Source organism: Loxodonta africana, chromosome 18 (assembly GCF_030014295.1).
Source record: "Loxodonta africana isolate mLoxAfr1 chromosome 18, mLoxAfr1.hap2, whole genome shotgun sequence".
Classification (NCBI taxonomy): domain Eukaryota; kingdom Metazoa; phylum Chordata; class Mammalia; order Proboscidea; family Elephantidae; genus Loxodonta; species Loxodonta africana.
In genome coordinates, this window is record NC_087359.1 from 26697566 (window position 1) to 26721654 (window position 24089).

Sequence of the window (24089 nt, forward strand, 5' to 3'; positions counted from 1 at the left end):
AAAAAAGAAGCCAAACTATTATGATTGAAACCAGCTTGACTGGGGGGAAAAAAATCAAGTCCATACATAGCCTATTGGATCACATCTGGCACAATACCAAAACACAAACTCTTCACAAGTCACAGCTCTACCCCCAAATGTTCTTGTTATTTCTATGTTGCTTTTTTATTCTACTTAATAAATGATATCTTTACAACAGGATTTATTTTATTAAAAAAACAAAACAAAACAAAAAAACACTTGTCAAATCACTGCCCCAATGAAATGCTCAGAAAACACAGGTAACCAAAGAAAGGAAAATGTGCACATACCACTTTTATTATAATTATGGTTGCTGGCTGAATGAAAACAAGTAAGAGCTAAAAAAAAAAAAAAAAGTGTCAAATGATAGACAAACATATCTGGGTAAGTTATGACACAATTTTTTGAGTCAGACAATAAAAATGGTGTATTTTTGCAGCAACTGCCAACGGAAAGTTAAACAATGAATGAAATAAGGGAACTTAAGGTTAAAAAGGGCCTCAAACATATTCACTATCTTTTCACTTTTAGACAATGGAAGTGAGAATAGACGAAAAAAACCCAACATATACACCATGATAATAAGTCTTTCTTTTTTCTTATGACTTTCAATTTTTACTCTTTTCTAAAAGCATTAAGGGCACCAAGACCCTTATTGTAGATTATGTATCATCTCCTCTTTGGCTATGAGGTGTGTGGTTTTGTTAACTAGAGACATCAATGAGTTCAGTTTCTGAGACCAGTCATTTAATAAATTATTTGGATCCTTGGGTCTCTGGAAGTTGATAATTCCTGCCAACCTGTCTACTTTAGCAAAGATGGTCTTGTTAACAACTAGATTTGAGAGAAAAGCCTCTGACTCCTGCAAGAGAGAAAGACAAGTTGGATTAAGACAATTTACACTGATAATAAACAAAATTTAAGGAAACCATTTTCTAAATTCTTAATCCAAGAAGAAGCGTGCTAAAATTCATTACTAATAGTTAACAACTTCTCCTGTAATAATGTACTTATTCTACTGCTAGCCTAGGCAATTAAGAGAATCTGAGCTGACTGCCACTTTATATGGAAGTCTCTCAGCTACAAGTGTCAGTGCTGAGTTTGAATGGGCCTCCCTGTGAATGTATGCCTGCTGTACTAGGGAAGAGCCTGTTCTAACAGCAAGTTGGTCTACTCCCTCTTCTACAAAGGGAGTATGATACGCCCCTTAAAAGGCAATGAAAACCAGAAAAAAAAAACAAAAACAAAAAACAAACCCAGTGCTGTTGAGTTGATTCTGACTCATGGCAACCCTATAGGACAAAGTAGAACTGCTCCATAGAGCTTCTAAGGAGCGCCTGGCGGATTTGAACTGTCTGTTAATTTGTTTCCCAGAAAAGCTAGGTTAGAACATCTGATCTGTTCTGCCACTTGGCAACTACTTATCCATGAGCGGGTACTTGACTTCTAAGGCCTCTGGTCCCCTCACATCCACAAATGACAAGAGCTAACTAGCTGACCAAATGAGCAATCTTTTTAGCTCTAACACTCCATGATTCTTTTTCAGCTAAACTGTCACGACTCTTTCTGGTGATAGAAAAGCTTTTCTGACTATTACTACACAGTTCAGTTAACTCCTATCTCTTCGTATATGGTACTTTTTATCAAAGTGAAACCAAGACCTGAATACAATACTCCTCTAACAAGTCCTCCGGAATTTTTTCAGGTGAACTGAAATCAAGTCTTCCTCACATTTTTTATTTATGCAGTTCATTTTTGTGGGAAGTGAACCACATTTACTACATAAATATATACCTCGGATCTCAAATTAACCAATGTAAAACTAACAAAGCTAAGTGAGTGATGTTTAGGCTATTTTTTGGTATAAGATAGCTTGGGAAATTTTTATCACCTAAATATAAACTTAAATAACAAAACAAATGAGTTTTCTCACTTAAATTTTTAAGTGGATTGATATTAAAAATGAATGGCTATAAATAACCCCAATAATGATGTTTATTACTTACATCGACGGACAGATCCAGAAGCTGTGCCATCCTCTTCATTGTTATCCTCGTATAATATTTGGCCATTATTCTAATATTCTGGGGAGGACAGAGTACAGGAAGAACACATAACAGTGGTCAATGAGGCTAAAAGTCCGCTTGCTTTCATATCCAAATAGGTTTAGTTAAAATGTCAGATTCAGATCTTTTATTTCTTTACAGCCACCACTGGAATGAAGCTGGTTCTAAATTCCAGTAATAAAACTGATAGTTTGGTTTCTGCAGTTTTTTTGTTACCATGAATTCCTAACACAACTTCTTTTAAATATACAAATTATATACTCTTCATAACTAAGTTAGTGGTTCAAAATTATAACTGTACTAAAATATTTTTGCTAAATGTAAGAATTTAAAGTTAAGCTTTTCTAATTATGACACAAATGTTTAAAGGCTAAAACCCAAAAATGGTTTAGAGATCATCTCAAAACACTCATCCTTTTATCATTATTCCAACTACTTAAAGGTAACTTGAAATTACTCGTTTTTCACTGGAAGCAGGCTCCCCTTCATTAGTTAGTGTTAAAATTATTAATAAAACGGCAGCATTCATACAGAAAAAGGGGGAACAGTGGGGAGAAAAATGACTATTTAGCATCTTTAAGGAAGTAGACCTCCTCCTGTCTCTGTCAGGGTCAATGGCAATACTAACCTCTCAGGAAGTCTGAGAATCATTCTAGATCCCAACTTTTCCTTCAGTCTTTACGTCTAATCAATGGCCAAATTCTACTGATTTACTTCCTTAAAATAATCCATTCCATTCACTCATCTCCAATTCCTTGGCTACAGCCTTAATACAAGCACATATAGTCCCTCACTCAACTAGTCTTCTTCAGTCTTGTTTTTCTCCAAATCCATTCTCCACCTACTCCCAGAGGGATCTTTGTAATATACAAACCTAATCATTATCCTCTCAGTTATAAGATTTTACTGGTGGGGTGTTACAAAATTTGTACAGCCCCCTTCTACATCTCCAGCTTCATTTCTCACTGAGCCCTTTTCTTGCAGCTCTCCAAGCATACCCTACTGGCTTGTGCCTCTATGCTCTTGCTCATACGATCCCATCTGCCAAATATGAATGGCCCTCCACTGTCTGCTGATAACTGCACACTCCTCTTAAAATTTCCACCTACAAATCAACTCCTATATATCCTGATCCTTCTTCCAGGTAGAACCAATCAACTCTCCTATGCTCCCATCTACTCTAGATATACCTATACCATAATATCTAAAATGCTTTTATTACTTATGAACATATCTATCCCTTTTACTATTTTTAAGCTCCTTGAAAGTAGACACCATGTCCTATTCACCCATGTGGCCCAGCACTTTGTAGCGGGGCTGGCACATAGTAGCCTCACAATAAGTATTTGTTGAGTGAATGAAAGAATGTTGACATAATGAAATCTGTAGTGATACCAAGAAGATCGCAGATCAAAGTTCAGGTTTAAGATATGTTACGCCTTTCCAAGACCAGCATATGGGTATCTAAAACCCTCTCCCACCTCTTCCTTCTGGTTTATATGCCATAAAATTTTGTTTCTTGAGAGAGCCTCTCAAAATGAAGCATACTAAAACTTAATTGCCTTTCCTGAAAGGCTAAAAATAGAAAAGACAAGATGGATGAGATAAATTCTAATATGCTCTGGGGAATATATTATAAAGCATCTGAACAACAAATATATATCACTTCTACATTGGGCATAGGAAAAAACAATTCTGAAGAATTAAAGATATAACATCCAAAAGAAACATTTGATCAGCAAGCTTGAAAAATAAAAGTTTATGCTCAAATTTGGCAAAGTTTAATTCTAAGATAGTTCTAAAAAATAAAATTTACTGAAGTTAAAATAAAAATTGTCATCTCATGCCAGGTTCTTACATGTTCAACAACTCTGTTCTTTAAGTCTTTCCACCTTTTTTCACCTTCCTCTGTAGAGCCAAAAACATCAGTTGCTGGACTCTCACGAGAACCTTTTCTTAATTCCATTCCATAGTCCTCAACGAGTGTGGACCAACGCATCAACTCCATTGTGGTAAAAAGCTTTAAAAGATCCCTGTAAATTGTAAAAAAAAAAATAAATACTCCAAATCTATCAAAAATTAAATATCACCTAATAGCAAAGTTTTTTTTTTTTACTATGGTAAAATAAATATAATAAAACATTTGCCATTTCAACCACTTTTGTAGTAATAACTAATTTTCAAAATCAACAGACTGTTTCTATAAATTTTTATTTAGTAGAACAGGACACAAGTCGATTATTATTATTTTACTAACTTCATTATCAATTTTTCCATAGTAGTTCTGAACAGTGCATTCTCCTATTTAACATTCTGCTCTATCCTGTTACATTTGCTGATCTCTGGAATATAATAATCAGCTGTGGACTTACTAAAGAAACAGATAAAAGGAAAACAGTTTTTAAAAAATGAAAGTCTACTGTGCTTATAATGAAGCAAATGTGTTTTATAGAATGGATTTTCAGAAATGCCTATTTCCAAAATTACAAAACCCCAAATTACTAATGATACAACTTAGTAGCAAATGGTTAATTAACCAAAAGTTGCTAAAGTGGGCCTGAAATAAAATTTCTATTTGATAAATGGTATTGAATGAAGTGTCTTATCTCACTACATTAATTTCTAGTGCAACGCTAAAAAACATTTCACCACTTTATTATCTCATAGCTCTATTCTCTAATATAATCAGGCCCTTCATGTATCTATCAGCAAGCAATTAAGAAATGTACACTCAGGTTAACCAATTTGTTTCAAAATGATTACACTATGCTAATTACAAAAGTACTTACTTGTATTTGGGAATTTCTTCTAATTTCTTGTCACCGCTTATTCGGTGAACCAAATCTGACTGTTCATTGTCAAAAGGAGCCAGGATAACATAAAGAACAACACTTTTCAGAGCCTAAAAAGTCAGTTGTATGACACAAGAGGTTATTTACAAGCTATGAAACAAAATGGAAACTTCTGCAGGAACTGAAAAATTGTGGAGTAATATTCATTTTTTATTTTCTACTGAAGATGTCTCGGGGAAAAAAAATCTTACCAGGTTGCTCTCTTTATAGTGTCCTGTTGTCATATTTTAGCCCTGGTGGTGCAGTGGTTAGGAGCTCGGCTACTAACCCAAAGGTCAGCAGTTCGAATTCACCAGTTGCTCCTTAGAAGCCCTATGGGGCAGTTCTACTCTGTCCCATAGGGTTGCTATGACTCAGAACTGACTTGATGGCATTGAGTTTGGTTTTTTTTCGTTTCTTGCAATATTTAGTTTTCATAAAACCATTACAATAAAGTTTTGTTAATTTGAATTACCACCTGAGCTGACATTCACTTGTGACAAGTGTTTAAAGAAAAAATTTTTGATAACAAATAAACAGTGTAAGTGGAATGTACATATGAGCTATTAAAAAGGGTTGCTGTTAGTTGCCCTCGACTCCTGCTTTTGTAAAATAACTTCCAAAGTAATGCTGGGTCTTTATCTGTAACCTTGTTAACAGGTAACCCACTATACTTTAACAGGGAGTCTGTATCTATTTAAAAGTGTTACATAATTCAGACCACTATACCAACTAGTATATACCACACACTGAAAGAAAAAGCACCATAATACAATTGTATACAGTAACTAAAGTTAAATGGTTTCAGAACAAATTAAAAATGTAAACTCCATAAGTCCACGTCAATTACAGGAATACATTCTTACCTGCTGCCACTTCTCACTTTCTGCCTGTATACAGGGAGTGTCATATATTGCTCTGTAGTGCTTACAAATGGACAAATAGGATCCCTCATGTTGATCCAGCTGAATCATTAAGTTATAATATTTCAACTTTAATTTCTGAAAAAAAGTTAACAAAATAAATTGTGTTTTACAGGTTTTGTCAAATATTTTGCAAGTAAACATGGAATCTGAGATATGCTTACCTCTGTGTTTTCTTCCTGGAAAAATTTGGTATTAATTTTCTTGCTGATGATTTGTGTACGAATGTAATCCTTCACAGCTAGGCAGAGCCTCATTTGCTCCAAAATAAACTCCACTCGCTCTTTCTTTTCCATTGATCCATAGGTTTCCACCTAGTACGGTAATTGTAAGCTTACGTTATTCAGTAATTTTTAAGAGTTGTCACAAAATTAAATAACGTTAAAATATTCGCCCTCATCAAATAATAAGAACCTTCATGTCTATTGGGAGAGTGTGGACCATTATATAAAACCTAAGTTCTGCCAAAAAATTACAAAAAAAAAAAAAAATTACTGTTTACCAGGAGAAGGTGAGAGGGAGGGGAAAGGAGGACTCACTGCTTAGGCAACACTGAGCTTCTGTTAAGGGTGATGGAAAAATCTTGAAACAGATAGTGGTGATGGTTCAACAACAAGAAGAATGTGATTCATGTCACTGAATTGTACATGTAAAACATGTTAAAATGGCAAAAGTTTCGTTATACATATATTTACCAAAAACAAACAACAAAGAGGATAATGCATGGCACAAAGACTCTCACAATAATATTATTTTTTCTCTTCCTTTAGCTAGTGGGTAAGGTACACAATTGAAACATCAGAATAATCAATTTAACTTGATGGGGGAGGAGGACTTGAGGAATCCCAAGGAGAGTATCTGAATTCCCTAAAATTTTATGCAAAATTTTGAGCATAGTTCATATGTATACTTTTCTGGTGAAAGAGTACTGGCTTTCCTCAGGTTTCTCAGCTCTCTGCTGCCTCATTTTGAGGCCTCTCTTAATGGTTACCCTGAAACATGACAAATTATGAGGTAATTTTTCGTGGTTAAACCAATTTAACCTAGCAATCAACCACCAATCAAATATTCTTTAAGAATTAAGAATGAAGCCAATGATTAACAGCAGTTTCCTAAGGCAAAAGTAAATAGTATATGAGTTAAACTATTTTATTTAGATTCTAAAAGAGAATTAAAATGTTCAAACAATAACACAAAATCAAGACAAATGTGTTGATCCTACCTTTTCATCAATGCTTTTTTAGCAGTTAAATTAAGCTGGAGTGTAATTACACAATTTGCAGGGACTGGAGTATTTTTTACACTTTACTGTGTGCACTCTTACTCTGAGTGGTTTAGGAAAAAGGGATAAGGCTACATGATAATTTACTTCCACAAGAAAACAATGCTGACTAAATATAAATTTTATCTTATAAACGCCAAAATGCAGCACTTTACCTGTAACTCCTGTAAAATGGAGGCTGCCTCCTTCACGTCACCATTTTGTTCTTTTATTGTTGCTAATGTTTTAGTCAGTCGAGCACGCTCAATTTCAACATAAATCTATAAGAGAAATTTACATGATCAAAATGCTTGTAGAAAAAGTATTAAAATTAAAAAGGTAGAACTCAACCATCATTCAAGATAAGCATAACAGTATTTTATCTTACAACTCTTGTGCCCTTAACCTGCCATATACAAATAAAGCTGTGAAATGTTTTATAAACATAATCATAATTTTAAGCAAATGTCTCTATAAAACATTATCCATATTTTACACCTTTACTTTGAAAACCTAAATATGAAATTACTGTGTTTAATGAGTCAGAGGACCACAAGCTACACAAATGGAACAGAAAATAAAAACGGCTTTTAAAAGAACTGGTTCTTCAGAAAATAGCACACTCTACAAAGAGCCTATGTCATTCAATATCTACAATTCAACCAATATTTTAATTTCTGTTTATCTTTAAATACAAAGTTACTTGCTTTAAAATATCGGGTCTTGCGAAATACAAAGAATTACCGAATTTTTTGTAGCTGTAAGTAATGTTAGTGGATTTATAATTTCCAACAAATAGCCCCAACAATGGGTTCAAACACACTAATGATCATGAGGATGGTACATGACCTGGCAACATAAAGTCACCATGAATCAGAACTGACTCGACGGTAACTAACAGCATAGTTTCCTAAACATATCATGTATTTCTTACTTTAGTATTTTGTATATAATTTTCCCTACATCTAAAGACTTTGTCTCACTTACTTTTGGACAGGTCATCAGGAGGGATCAAATGCTGGAGAAATAAATCACGTTTGGGTCAGCGAAAATGAGGGAGATCCTCAATGAGGTAGAAGGACCGATACAATAGCCACAACAATGGGCTCAGACGTACCCCTGATCATAAGGATAGTACCTGACCTGGCAACGTTTTATGGTTATACTTAAGATTGCCATGATCAGAGCCAACTGACAGCAACTAATGACAAAATCGTTTCTTAAATACATCATGTTTTTTACTTTAGTATGTTTGTATATAATTTCATCTGTCTAAAGACTTTTTGTCTTGTTTACTTTGGATATGTCATCAGGAGGGACCAATCACTGGAGAAAGACATCATGTTTGGTAAAGAAGAGGATCAGAGAAAAAGAGGGAGACCCTCAATCAGACTGACTGAGTGGCTGCCAACAGTGGGCTCAAACATGGCAATGATCGTGAGGATGGTGCAGGACCAGGCAACGTTTCATTCTGTGTTACGTAAGATGGCTACGAGTTAGTGTCAACCAACTCAATGGCACCTAATAACAACAAAGTCTAAAATGCCTTTCTCCTCACCCCCGGCCCTGTAGAATTTCTATTCATTCTTAAAAAACCAGCTCAGCAATCATCTACTCTTTAAAGGTTCCCTGGGCATCTCCGCCAGTCAATCCCTATCTCTGTGCTACATGGGAACTGCAGGCACACTGCTACTGTCAAGAGAGTGCACAGTGACTACTCATTTATATGATCTTGTCTTCTAGTACATTAATCTTTTTGAGATGAGAAATAGTTTCTTGTTCATTACGGAACTAGCACAACACAGGTGCTCAATACACTTACTGAACTGAACTGAGAGTCAAAGAGACAATATAAATAAGCTAAAGTTCTGTCCTCAAACCACAAAAAATCTACCTAGAAAGACACGTATCTACCAGTTACCATTTCACACCTGTCCTTTTTAAGAAAACAAAGAAACTGTAGGGAAGAAAAAAAGAAAGAAAGAAATACAAATAGACTCTGGTAAGCCAGGGTGAAGATTAATCTTCCACAGAAAATACTGTATTAATTTAAATACTAGAGGCAAACCTTTGCTATCCCAAATACAGACTTTTCAAGCAGATCTAGGCCAGGGTGAAGAGTTAACTTTATGTTTAATTCATTATCACCATATGTAAATTTGGAATAAGACCATTAATTCCTAAAAAAATCTGGGTACCAAGACTGCCGTTATTTAAGCATATTCATTTGCATATGGAAGGGTATTAAAAGGATATGCAAAGGTATTATTGGTGGAATTAAGGTGGTGGTGTGTGTCTTCTTCTTAAATGCATACTCATGTATTTACATATATATGTATATACACACCACACACATCTACAGACATCTCTCTGAATACAGATAAGACAATACTTATCATTTTGAGTTATGCCGACAGAAAACTTACCTTTCCTTCTGTAACCATTCGTAGAGTATCAATTAATCGAAGTTTGATTGGAAGGTCTGTGATTTCGTCAACATACGTACAGCACTGTTGAACCATTTTTGCAACAGCCTAAAATGATGAAAACAGTTTGGAAGTAAAATTCATTCTTCATACCAGAAAAAGACCTAAGACTATTTTGACAGAAGCGTTATGGTCAAAAAATGTGGTTTTCCCAAGCAACTATGGATACTGAAATGCCCATAAAAGAACATCAGCAACTCCCTAAGGCTAAGAAACAACAACAAAAAAAGAAGTAGCCCTAAATACCCAGAAGCAAATGAATAAAGGCGAGGAAAACTTCAGCCTTTGCAAAGCTCTACTCCACACACCAGAACTGGCGAGGTGATTACACAAAAGAGAAGGTGCAAGAGGTCTGACTGGCAACATTATTAGAAGGCTAGCTAGCATTCTGGCAGCCAAGCAGTAAAGCCTGAAAGACGTGGCAGCAGGCTAAAGGGGAAAAAAACAGGGAAGAGAAAAGCAGAGTTCAACAGTGGCTGTGATAGCAGTAAATCCATGACCAGTGGACATTGTGACTGAAGAGAAAAGAATCAGTGGCAGAAGCTGAAGGTGGGAAGGGGAAGGCACAGTCACCCATGTTTATCTCAATAAAACGTGACATTTAAAGCACAGCTTCTCTTGCCCTCATAAGTAATATAAGCAGGTTGGACTATATTCTGAGTTAAGTTCCCTCTAGCTTTAACATTCTCAAGGGTTGGTAAACTTTTTCTGTAAAGAGCCACATAGTAATAATTTAAGCTCTGAAGGCAATATAGTCTGGGTGGCAATTCCTCTATTCTGCCATTGCAATGTGAAAGCAGCAAGAGATATTGTGTAAACAAATGGGCATGGCTCTGTTACAATAAAACTTTATTATAAAAATAGGTAGGTGGCAGGCAAAATTTGGTCCACAACCCACAGTTTGCTGACCTCTAATTTAGATTCTAAACGCATATCATAATCACTGACAATTATAATTAGGACCCTTAGTCATCAAGTTATATTAAGTATATCTTGTTTAAGATAGCAGAAGTGAATAGCACGCCTTGGAAAGATTTCCATAAAAAATTTAATGTTCAAGCAGCTCAGGTTAAACTTTTAACTGTGTGAAAAATTGGCTGTTTAGAGATCCAGGGTTTCCAGAAAGCCAAGGTTTTATTGCAAAATATAACTCTTGCAATAAATGCAAAGCTCAAGGACACCCAGTATCTCACAAAACATATGAACCCTCTTAAAATAATTATAACAATGATTTCTAGAGGGGCACCAACTTGATAATTCTATAAACTATGTAAAAAATATGTTAATAGAAATTAGATGGGGTTAAAAAAAACCTACATCAATATTCTAATGAGAAGTGAACATCCTGGTGCTTTCTGAAAAAATAAAAAGTAGGTAAGTCTTTAGGGAAGCTATGGTTGGAGTGAGGCTTACCCCTGTGCTCAAGTGACAGACAGTGAATCAGAAACCATTAATTTTAAGCATATTTGGAAAAGGTTATAGAAAAATCATTATTTTCTAAGCTTGCTAAAGCAAAAAAGAAATTTTTCGATTAAAAAAAAAAAAGTAACTATGGGAAGAGAAAACAGACATTTTGAGTCCTTAAGCTTTTCCACAGCTATGAAGATGTAATACATTATAGTGAAAGGAGCAGGTCCAGTTCCAGTTCTGCCATTAGCCAACTGTGAAAGTGGCTTAAATACCACTTTTTCCAAGAAGCTTAACCTAATAAACCTAATCGAAAATCCTATCTTCCTCTCCTTCCACATTTCTAGTACCTTTCATTACTCTTACGACACTTACCATAGTCTAGTGTGTATATGTAATTTCGTTCTTCAGTCTTAACCAAAATTGAATCCGTTGCTGTTGAGTCAATTCTGACTCATGGCACCCCATGTATTAGGAGCTGAATTGTTCCATAGGATTTTCTTGGTAGGCCTTTCTGTCAAGGTTCCCACAACCACCCTTCAGGTTAGTAATTGAGCGCAAACCATTCGCACCACCAAGTCTTAAGGACATCTGTTAAAGGTGTGCTATGATTACTTATGATTTCTACTCCTTACTAGACTACAGGAGACTTCAGGACAGGAGCTATATAGTACGTGCATTTCTTCACACTCCCGGAGCCTTACATATAAATCTCAGTGTCTCCATCTGAAAAGTATCAGAGTTAAACAGCCCCCTATTCTACCTCTAAAGTTTTATGATTTTTTGAAATTAAATCTGTATTTTAGTGTATGTCATTTGAATTGTCCCAATACTACATAAAACATATATTTCTGTTTATCTTAACCCAGGTTGCCCCCCAATCCACTGCCGTCAAGTCTATTCTGACTCATAGTGACCCTACAGGACAAAGTAGAACTGCCTCATGGGGTTTCCAAGCAGACTGCCACATCTCTCTCCCGCGGAGCAGCAAGTGGGTTCAAACTGCTGACCTTTCAGTTAGCAGCCGAGTGTTTAACCGCTGCGCCATCAGGGCTGCTTAAGTTGCCTCAAGACTTCTAAATAAGTAGCCTTATCAAACAGTCCCACAGAAGTCTTTTTAGCAAAACAGATTAAGATGATTGTCTCTCAAAACCACACACTTGAGCACCAAAAAGCATATTTAAATAAATTTCACATGCACATGTACTAGGTTGAGTCAATTAAACCTATGTTAATTCTTACATATCTTTTAAAAAACAAAAACAATTACAATAACTCATCCTAATACTAAGCTCACCCTACTGAACCACTGCCGAACCCATTGCCTTAGAGTTGATTCTGACTAGTACTGATCCCATAGGAAGGAGCAGAACTGCCCCACAGGGTTTCCAAGAAGTACCTGGTGGATTCAAACTGCCAACCTTTTGGTTAGCAGCTGTAGTACTTAACCACTATGCCACCAGGGTTTCCCTAGCAGCAGCCTAATGACTAAAACATGGGATTTGGACTAGGACCCTGTAATTCTTGTCTTGGTTCCACAAGTATGCTGTTTTACAATGGTGTTATCTTTATTATTTGAAAGCAAAAGAACAAGAATCCAGAAACAACTTAGGGAAGGGCATTTTAAAGAAAAAAATACAAATGTCCAAAGTAGAATCTACCTCTACAGAGGATCATTTAAATATATCTCAAGCAGAAAAAATGGGGAAACATTAAATTCAGTTAAACAATAACACCAAAAGAGAACTTAAAATACTCAAAACCAAATGAGCAGTCAAAGTAATGTCTAAAAATGGCCTCAAAAATGAGTTAAATATTAAATATGAATGAAGAGGCATAAATAAATAAATAATAGATTATCAACATGATAGATTTATAAAACATTTAAAATGACAAATATGAAGGTGGGAAGCAACACGTAGAGCAAAACTGCATCGACATACTAAGTACGATTTTGTAAAAACATGCTAATATATAAAGATGATAAGAAAAAAAAAAACAAATACAAAAGGTTAAGTCATTATGAGAATATGGGCAGAACTTTTTAAAACCCTCTATAAGGCTTTAATGCTGCTTTACCAATACATTCTAAACAGATTCACAGAATAGTTTTCTAAAAGTCTTTATTTAAATGGGAACGTTTATTTGTTTTTTGAGCAACTGTGAACTCACTTGTTTTAACTGACTCCGTCTTTTTGACAAAAGCATAATATTTTCATTTAGTAAATCCCATTCTTTAGCCTCATAGCACATCTTCACGACTGCAACTAAGATACGGGAAGTAGACACCATATCAGAAGCCTGTAAGAATGAAAATATATTAAAAGTTAATGAAACAATGTTAAGTGAAAAAATGGTAAATGTGGTTTTCACTATAATCTACTCACTGTACGGGTCTGTTTTTCCAAAGAGAGAAGGGTTTCAATGACTTCTTGAAGTCTTCCTTCCTAAAACAAAAGATAAAAACGAACAATGAAAACAGCAACTTCAACACAAAACTAACTGAACAGTCTACGATGAGACGTTTCTGACCCAGAAAAGGAAAAACCAGTACCCTATTCTAAAGGAAAAGGACAACCTCTATAAATATTTTTGTTTTGTTTCTCTTCTTTGTACAATAGTACTTGCTTCTCCAGTGGAGTCCCTAAGTCAGTGGTTCCCAACATGAGGCCCACATGCTATTTTTAACATTTTAAAAAGCCCAACAGAAACAGAACATTTAACAATGATTATACACCCAAGAAAAACATCACAAGTCTTTGGGATTCAAATTTATCAACTTGGTGTGGTCACACCTGTTTATCTTGCTCTCAACAGACTCCCACTAGCACTCACAAGTGTCTTTGAAGAATAAAAATGGGGAAATAAGCGATTTCTTTAAAAATTCACCATAACAAAGTATTTTAAAACATGGCATTTTAGGGGAAATAAGAAGGCTATTTGGTGTTAAAAAGATCAGGAAACCCTGGTTTAATTTTCCAGTAACTTTAAAAATAAGCTAGTGGTCGTGCCTAAAAGAAATGAAGGCCTTCCAGAGAGTGCCCACACAGGCTCCACCAAAAGTAAGTCATGCCCGTAAGCAGATACTGACCCAGTACTCTCAATATACTCCTTTAAAACAAATGATGCCAAATTATTTTCTCCCATGTTAAGTGATAATAACCTTCCCATGCTTTTATCTCATATGTAAAACCAAAATATTCTCCCTGGGACATATATCAAGAAATGGGAATAAAAGACTTCAAATAACATAAAACCTAAATGATAACACACTGGGACTAAAAGAAGTCATGCTATTAGGAAATAGGACTTTGATAAATGAAAATACAACTCACACACAAAAACAACATTTATTTAAAATCCTAATATTAATAACCATCAAATGCACACCAACCTCTGACAATGGTAAGAATTGGAAGTGATGAGGAAAGTTTCATTCAGAAATTGATTTTTTAACCAACAATCAACTTTTTTTTTTTTAGTGACATTCGTGGACGCCATGAATAACGAGTACCATCCTTTTCTACTGATGAAAGAAACTAAACAGTGTTTGAAATAAAGGCACAAAAATGTTTGGACTTTTCAAAACACTGCTTCCACATAATTTTTAAACTATGACTTTTCTACGCACCACTGCATATGTATAGTATGGCCATTATTTGAACTGATTTTAGTTAAATCTGAAATGTATATAATTAACTTTTTAACAATGTTTCCTATGCAAAGACAGCACCAGTTCTGAAAGTTCTAGAGACTCATGCATACAATACATGCTGGCTAAATACCCATCAGAGAAAAAGAGCGAAGAACAAAACCATAAATTCTCCAACGTTAAAGGCTAATAAACACAAGAGACCATAGAATCTTAGAACTAGAAAGACTGCTAGAGATTATTTAATTCAATCACCTCGATTTAGAGATTAAAGACCAAGGACCAAGCCGCTTAAATGACTCGCTCAGCCACAAAACCAGTCAGCAGAGCCAGAGACCAGGGCCCTTTGCCTCCTGGTCCGCTGTTCTACGTCACTAAATACTCCCCTTAACATAGTAGTTTAAACCAGGCCTTCTGCTTTGATCAAAGCCATTTTTATAGGGAAATGGTGACTGTCTGGCAACCAAATGAAGTACTAGTTAAGATTCAAAATACTGTTTACTGATGGTCACCTTGGGACCATAATCGAGATGTCCTGTCACTTTTACAATTACTATATTAAGTCAGGGGACTGACCAACAGAGTGTAGTTTTATATATGGTACTCTGATTCAGGGTCACTATGTGTCAGAATTGACTCAACAGCAACGGGTACAGGTTTGATTCAGAAGCATGAGTTTTAAAGAACTGCATCCTCCACTAGAAGAATCACACACAGCTACACAGTCATGGTCTGCACGAATCAACACGACATTAAATGCCATGTCCGCAGGCAGTTCGTGGAGAAACCAAAACCAAACCCGTTGCTGTCGAGTGGATTCTGACTCACAGCGACCCTACAGAACAGAGTAGAACTGCCCCATAGCTTCCAAGGAGTGCCTGGTGGATAGCCCTCTCTAGTCAGCAGTCACTTAATACCCCTTCGACATTCAACCTTACTGACTTTTTGCTTTGCAATTACCCTAAACTATGCTCTATTTTAACGTTTACTGTCTTTGTAATGGTACTAGAATGCAAACTCTGTAAAGTCAGGGACCATGGCTATATTGTTCACTATGGTAGCTCAGTCCTCAGCACCATGCCAGGCACATAATATTGTTTCAGCAGATAATATGGTACAATCCCTTGATACCTTATATCATATTAACATACCTGTTTTAACCTCCCAACTGGAATATAAATTCCTTTAGGGCCTAATCTTTGTTTGACTAGTTGCTATTTCCCTTACAGCAAACTTATACATACTATGTGTTAAATAATCAGTACTGACCCTATTCAGCTGACAATAGATCTCAATGGCTTACAATTTCTGATTCTTGCAGTCACAATAAGTAGGACTGACAAATTATATAGCTGATAACTTAATGACATTTGAGGGATATAACCCTTGTCTTAGTTATCTAGTGCTGCTATAACAGAAATATCAAAGTGGATGGCTTTAACAAAGAGAAATTAATTCTCTCAGTTTAAGAGGCTAGAACCCCAGATTTAGGATGTCAGTTCCAGGGGAACTTTCTCTGCCAGCTTTGGGGGAAAGTCCTTTTCATCAATCTTTCCCTGTCTAGGAGCTTCTCAGCCCAGGGATCCTGAGTCCAAAAGATACACTCTGCTCCTGGCACTACTTTTTTGTTGGTATGATGGCTCTCTGTTTCCCTGCTCGATTCTCTTTTATATCTCAAAAGGGATTGACTCAAGATACAACCTAATCTTGTAGATTAAGTCTTGCCTCATTAACGTAACTGCCCCTAATCCTGCCTCATTAACATCACAGAGGTAGGATTCATAACACATGGGAAAATCACATCAGATGACACAATGTTATTACACAATACTGGGAATCATGGCCTAGCCAAGTTGACAGACATTTTTGGGGGACAAGATTCAATCCATAAAAACCACCAACTTCATTAAATACAATTCTCAATTCTCCAATCATCTCGCTTCTTCCCTCCTAATCTTCCACGTTCAATCCTAAGGGTAAACATCTTCCTCCTGCCTTTCCTGTCTATTTGCACAGTTCCCAAAATTCTACCTCCTCAATGCTGCCTTTCTACTCTGAAGGAACACGATGGTGAGACTATCCAAAACCAACTTGTCAGAACATATGATTTCTGTGTCTCATTTTTTTCATAATAATAATCCTTGTACATGAAGTAAATGGCTAATGAGTTTGTCCAATATCAATGCATATATGTTGGGTATCTGTAAATTCTGTATGTTTGTCTCCTCTAACTCCTAAGTGGACCCAATCTTTTAGTGATTTGTTAAACCTAAGTAAGAAAAAGACCAGTAGAGAGTCACCAAAAATAACTGGAATTAAAGCCAATCCAATGATTTAAAAGAGCTTATCTCTTACAGGCATCTTCTGTCCAAGCTACTAACAACCAGTAAGCTGTTTTACATTTCACCTTCTCTTTATTTTTAATATTAACCTTGAGAAGAGGCTGCATGTGACTAGAAGAGATGAAAAGGCATCAAGAGGAAGGTGAACCAAAGGATAAATTCAATCCAAGAATGCAAGTAGTCCCCAAATAACCATTCACCAAATATACCATAGTCAAAAGGTGTGTGTGGGGGGGGGGGGGTACCTGTGCATCAAGAGCTGCTAAATACCGTATCTTTACAGTTCAGAAAAGGCTCTTTAGATTAATTTCTAACTTCCCAATACAAGGCAGAAGAGGTAACCATCATCAAGAACGAGTATCACACCTGTAAAAAGTTGAACCAGCAAAAGTTGTGTGATACATTTATTTACAACAACAAAAAAAAGAGTAGCTGCTGGGGCTGCTTATGAACCAAAAACCTCATGGGATTTGGTTCTTTGGTTTGGAGGTTTAGGGCCATGTTTTCATGGGACTTCCCAGTTATTTGGCCTAATAACGTGTTCAGTGCTTCTGTTCTACCTCCTAGTTCACTGCATAGTGCCTGGGGTCTTAAAAGCCTGCAAGCAGCCATCCAAGGTATGACAATTGGTTTCTATTCACCTGGAGCAACAGAGACAGAAAAGTCTGGAATAGGAGGAGGATATGGAATGTATGGCTGATTGGTCTCCACAACTACTGCCTCTGCCATGAGACCAGAAGCATTGGATGGTGCTCAGCTACCATTACTGAACATTTTGATCAAAGATTCTAGAAGAATCCTGATCAAAAGGGGGAAAATGTAGAATTTCAAATTATTATGGACTCTAGACTTTCTGGAGCCATGGTGGCCAGATGACCCCTGAAACTACCAACCTGAGATAATCTTTAAAACTTAAATATCCCCTGAAGTCTTCTTAAAACCAAACAATAGTTTAGCTTAACTAGTAAAAAAAAAGTCTGCCTTGAGCATTATGCTCTTTTAAGAACTACCTATATGGGGTCACGGTGACAACAGCAGCTTGAAAGATTAGATAGGAACCTTAGGGAGCAGTAAGTTTAGGTTAATGGAGGAGGAACAACTCAGAAAAGGAGGATGAGAATGGTTGCACAACTTGAAGAATATAATCAATGTCACTGAACTGTACACACAGAAAACTGAACTGGTATATGCTTTGCTATATATAGGCTCAACAACAAAATAATAAAAAAAAAAGAACTAGTATCACTTTCACTATGTCACCAACCTAATAAAAGATCCTCACATACCTACCAGAGGCAGTAGAATGCAATGGTTAAAACCATAGGCTCTGCAGCCAGAGTGGCCAGGTTTCCTTGGGCAAGACACTCCACTTCTCTGACCCTCAATTTTCTCTTTCGTGAAATGAGCATAATAGTTCCTAAGGCAAAGGGCTGATGTGAGGATCAAATCAATACCTATAAAGAATTTCAAAATTCCTGGAACATAGTATGCTCCTCTTCCTTATCCCTGTCAATATTTATATATAATTATACAGCGATATTAGTTATTGTTGTTATTTGATAGGTGGGTGTCAGGGTATACACACAGAATTATATTAAATCACAAGTGAAGGAGATCCAAATGGTCCAGATTGGGCAATTTTACTATGCAAATCTAGACTCGGTCTGCCTGTTTAAGGCTCTGCTACATGCGGTTTTCTCACCTGACACATTCTAATTAAGAGTCTTCATATAAATAACTGGAAGCCCTGGTGGCGTAGTGGTTTAGTGCTATGGCTGCTAACCAAAGGGTCGGCAGCTCGAATCCGCCAGGCGTTCCTTGGAAACAGTTCTACCCTGTCCGTTAGGGTCGCTATGAGTCGGTATCGACTCAACGGCACTGGGTTTGGTTTGGTTTTTTTTTTTTTTGACACAAATAATTTTTACTGCCAAATGTCTTTAACATTAAAAACAAAAATCATCTTAAGGAAATAAAGCCCAGAATTGATAATCCCTTAAAGAGGTAGTGGGACGTTGCAAAAGGAACACTGTACTTATTGCCAGGAGGCCTGGGCTTGATCTGGCTCTGGATAAACCATTTATGCCGCCTAAGCCTTAGTTTTCTCACATGTAATAAAGTGAAAATAACCATACATTTTCATAGTTTTATTCACTGGTTTATTCTACCACTGAACCACCATGCCTCCTAGCCCTCCCTTCTACCTGCCCCCCCCCCCCCCCCCGAAAAAACAACAATCTACACATATACCTTTTGTTTGGCTGGCACTCAGGTTTAAAAAAAAAAAAAAAAAATCCAAATGCCTTCAGTTTTATCTAGTTTAACAGGCCCCAACATTCCCACAGTTTTAAACACTTCCATTACCCATCTGACATCTAAAAAGTCATTTGAAAATTAAGTTTGCAAGTCTTTTCAACTGTCTTGAACATACCAACAATGTCCTAAACAAATGCCATACATTATGATCACTAAACCAACAGCAAAATATTTTTTCCTAGTAGCCTATAAGCTATTTGAGGGCAAAAGTTCTGTCTAATCTTTACACGTCCCACAGTGCTTAGCACAGACTAGGCCCTACAAACAGTAGGCTATCAGATGAACCTGGAGAAGGGAAAATGCTTTCTCCCAGATCTCAGTTCTAGCAATAGTGGTACTTCCCCAAAGCAAATTATTTGTCTCTTCCTTATGCATACTATCATTCTATTAATTCCAAAGTGGTGGGTCAGTGGCTGATTCTGGCCTGTAGGTATGTTTTGTTTGATCCACCTTGTATTGGTGCATTATTTTAAAACAGACTAGTGCCCAGTTTCTAAATATTGAGGCATTTCATATAAAAAATCCATATTCCTGGTGCTATAGATTGAATTGTGTCCCCCAAAAATGTGTGTCCACTTGGCTAGGCCATGATTCCAAGTATTGTGTGGTTGTCCACCATTCTGTGATCTGACATGATTACCTCATGTGTTATAAAACCTAACCTCTATGATGTTGATGAGGCAGGATTAGAAGCAGTTATGTTAATGCAGCAGGACTCAAATCTACAGGATTAGGTTTTACCTTGAGTCAATTTCCTTAGATATATAAAAGAGAGAAGCCAGCAGAGAGGAAAGGTACCTTATTACCACCAAGTAAGAACAGCCAGAAGCGAACCATGTCCTTTGGACTCATAGTTCCTGAACTGAGAAGCTCTCAGACCCAGGAGAATATTGGTGACAAGGACCCCCTCCAGAGCAGACAGATAAAGGCTTCCTCTGGAGCTGACAACCTGAATTTGGACTTCTAGCCTCCTAGACTGTGAGACAATAAATTTCTGTTTGTTAAGACCACTTACTTGTGGTATTTCTGTTATAGCAGCACTAGATAACTAAGACACCTGGTTTAACCCTCAAATTGGAAGAGATGACAAGACTGGGTCTGCATCCCCAATAGGAAAAATTAACTAGAGATGAAGACAGTTGCTGCCCCCTTTCCCTGGGCAGGTGCTCAGAGTTCAGGCTTTTGTTAGGCTTGGGTCACTAGGCAGGATGGCACAGTGAGTGAGAATACCAGCTCTAGAATCAGTCTACCTGGGTTTGCATCCTGGCTCCACCACTTTACTAGCTGTATGACCTCAGGGCATGTGACTTAACTTCTCTTAGCCTCAGTTTCCTTGTCTGCAAAATGAGGAAAATACCTACCACACAGGGCTGACCTGATCATCAAATGAGACAATGCATTTAAAATGCTTAGAGACTGCCTGGAACTGTAGAAAGTACCCAATAAATTTCAGCTATTGTTATCTGCCTGTCACTGTAGGCATCTGAGTTTTCCACCCCTTATGTAACAGATGCTATTTCTTCCCACTGTTGTTGTTAGGTGCCATTGAGTCAGTCAGACTCATAATGACCCTATGTACAACAGAACAAAACACTGCCTGGTCCTGTGCCATCCTCACAATCGTTGTTATGCTTGAGCCCATTGTTGTGGGCACTGTTATCAGTCCATCTCATTGAGGGTCTTCCTCTTTCCTCTTTTTCTCTGACCCTCTACATCAGACAATGTTCCACTGCTTCATAATGTTTTCACTGGCCAATTTTTTTCAAAGCAGACTGCCAGGTCCTTCTTCCTAATCTGTCGTAGTCTGGAAGCTCCACTGAATCCTCTCCACCATGGGTGACACTACTGGTATTTGAAATACCGGTGGCATAACTTCCAGCATCACAGCAACACGCAAGCCACCACAATACAACAAACTGACCGAAGAGCATTATGCTGTTCTAAGAACTACCTACACTAGCTGCTAGAAAGCTCAGAGCTTAATTTGTGGCTGTCCACCATCAAGTGTACTGGACACAATATACATAGCAGTATCAACTTCATCACCTACCCTTGTTTTTTATAAACTCAAACCCAACCACTGCCATCAAGTTGATTCCAACTCATACTGACCCCATTGGGTTTCCAAAGCTGATATCTCTACAGAAGTAAACCGCCACATCTTTTCCCTTGGAGCTGCTGGTGGTTTCGAACCACTGACTTTTTGGTTAGCGGTGGATCACTTTAACCACTGTGCCACTAGGGCTCCTTTGTTTTTTACAAAGCCCCAGTAAATTCTTTTTTGGAAAAAGGGAAAGTATTTCTTTCCAAAATCTGAATGTGAAGCATTACCTGAAACTTCTCCTGCCCCTGAATTGATCACACTGCCATGTATTTACTTCTTTATATGACTCTTTCTTAATATGTAGTAAGCTCCTTAAGGGACAAGAACAACTCTATTAGTGAATGCATCCAAGGCAGTAAGTGTTTGACACTGAATTGATCAAGGAATTTAATATGCCTGAGCATAATCCTTAGCAATAGCCCATGATGAAGTTAATTCAATAACCACAGACACCCTAGTCAGGAAAACCTAGTTTTGAATCCCTGGTTCTACCTATTACTAACTGTAACCGTAGGCAAATAACTCTCGGCCTTGGTTTCTTTACATGCAAAATGATACACAAAGTCGCCTGACAGGCAGGGGGCGTGATAAATGTTTGGGTCAAGTTAAATTTCTACTCCCTGAGAAGCAGTTGCTATCAATGAATTATTGTTCATTACCTCCCCTGATTAGGTTATTGTGGACTTTAGTGCCTATTTGTCTTTATTTCTGTAGTTCCCTCTACCAGGAATAATTTCTTCAGTCTCAATCTTAATCATTCTTCAAGTCCCAATGTAACCCTAAGCTCTCTGTAAAACCTTCCCTTTAACCCACCAGGACGAGCGAACAGCTTCCTTCTCTGTGTTCCAGTAACTATTTATACTAGTATGGCACTCGCCACCGCTCATGACTTGACTAGTTCGCTGTGTACACGAACTCCTTAAGGGCAGGGGCCCTATGTTACCCATCTTTGCAGTATCACTCTCTTGCCCCTTCTCCCAGCCAAATGCCAAGCACATTGCCATGATCCATAAACCATTCATCGGCATAAATTGATTCGGCAAGAGACTATAACTAAACTCTCTGATCTTGTCTGAATGCCGAAGCGGCCTTAACCCCTGAGGAAACACTAACGTAAACGTTACTTAAACAGCATCCAAGAAAAGGCAACAACTGCTGTGGTGCCCTAACTTCTACGGGAAGTGAACATCTGCGCTGGGAAGGATTTGGGGAGCTGTGGTGGGAAACGACTCGACGGCACCTAACAACATGTACTAGGGTACTGCGGCTGCGGGGTCTCCCTGGCCGGGCAGACCCGGGGGGCTCCTACTCACGCTGGCTCAACCAGGGCTGGGCAGGCAATAAAGGGATGCGTGCTATAGCCCGCAGGCCCCCTGAGGCCTAAGCCGGCTCGGCGCCGTGACTCAGCCCCTGGGGCCCGCCAACAGCCAGCCGGCCTCCCCTCACCTTGGCCAGCTTCTCGCACTCCGGCAGGCGCTGATCCACGGTGGCGCTGTAGTCCACCTCCATCTTGACGATGCGCCCATCAGCCCGCTCTGAGCCGCCGTCCGCCATGGTTTCTGCCTCAATGTCCCTTGATGTCTCCGTTTCGGCCACCGTTCGTCACCCACACCGGAAGCCGCCTGCACACCCGATCAGGCAATGCGCCGTAAGCCCGCGGGAAGGACCCCTCGAGGCCCCCTGTGCGGACCTCCTGTCAGGCACTGCCGCGAACAGCCCTGGGGGCGGGGCTTACTACTACAGCCCGCGTCCAGTTTTGACCCCTGTAACGTCAGGTTTTTTACCCAACGTTGGCGGTGAGAAAAGCTAGTGTGATAGAATAGGCTGTGCCATATAGTTTTACATCCTTACTTTGAAATATTATGATTTCTCAGAACCATAGGCAAGCCACTTTTCTTGGACCTCGGTATCATCAATATGTGAGGAGGCTGAAGTAACCCTTAAAAAAAGTTTTAAGGTTTTCTTTGGTTGATAACTTTGGTGGTTTATCTGTGGGATCTCTGAAGTCTCATCAGAGAAGGTGGCAATGGCGCAGTAATATAACAAGCAACGTGTTTTTGTTTGTTTTTAGTACAATCCACTATGTTGAGAAGAATTGTGATACATTTATCAGAAGAGGACATGGAACAAGGGGTATCACTGCTGATGTCAGGTGGATTTTGGCTGAAAGCAGAGAATATCAGAAAGATGTTTATTGTTTACCTGTGTTTTATTGACTATGCAAAGGCATTCGAGTGGCTTGTAGCAAATTAAGGATAACATTGTGAAGAATGGGAATTCCAGAATACTTAATCGTGCTCATGCGAAACCTGTACATAGACCAAGAGGCAGTTGTTTGAACAGAGCAAGGGGATACTGTGTGGTTTAAAATCAGGAAAGGTGTACATCATGATTGTATCTTTCACCGTACTTATTCAGTCTGTATGCTGAGCAAATAATCTGAGAAGCTGGACTATATGAAGAAGATCATGGTATCAGGACTGGAGGAAGACTCATTAACAACCTGTGTTAAGCAGATGACACTACCTTGCTTGCTGAAAGTAAAGAGAACATGAAGCACTTACTGATGAAAATCAAAGACCACAGACTTCAGTATGGATTACACCTCAGCATAAAACAAAAATCCTCCCAACTGGACTATTAAGCAACTTCATGATAAAAGGAGGAAAGACTGAAGTTGCTA

At 37.9% G+C, this 24089-nt stretch overlaps 1 protein-coding gene across 1 annotated transcript; it reads right to left on the bottom strand.

Annotated features, from left to right (window-relative positions):
• Positions 1–300: 300 nt before the first annotated feature.
• PSMD12 (proteasome 26S subunit, non-ATPase 12) lies at positions 301–23044 on the bottom strand. Its single transcript, XM_003417298.4, has 11 exons — positions 22853–23044; positions 13383–13442; positions 13168–13296; positions 9529–9636; positions 7279–7383; positions 6006–6155; positions 5785–5919; positions 4877–4989; positions 3946–4120; positions 2028–2105; positions 301–883 (listed from the first exon to the last, which is right to left on the bottom strand). The coding sequence occupies exons 1-11, from the start codon at positions 22958–22960 to the stop codon at positions 674–676; spliced, it is 1371 nt and encodes a 456-aa protein (XP_003417346.1). The 5' UTR covers positions 22961–23044; the 3' UTR covers positions 301–673.
• Positions 23045–24089: the final 1045 nt, after the last annotated feature.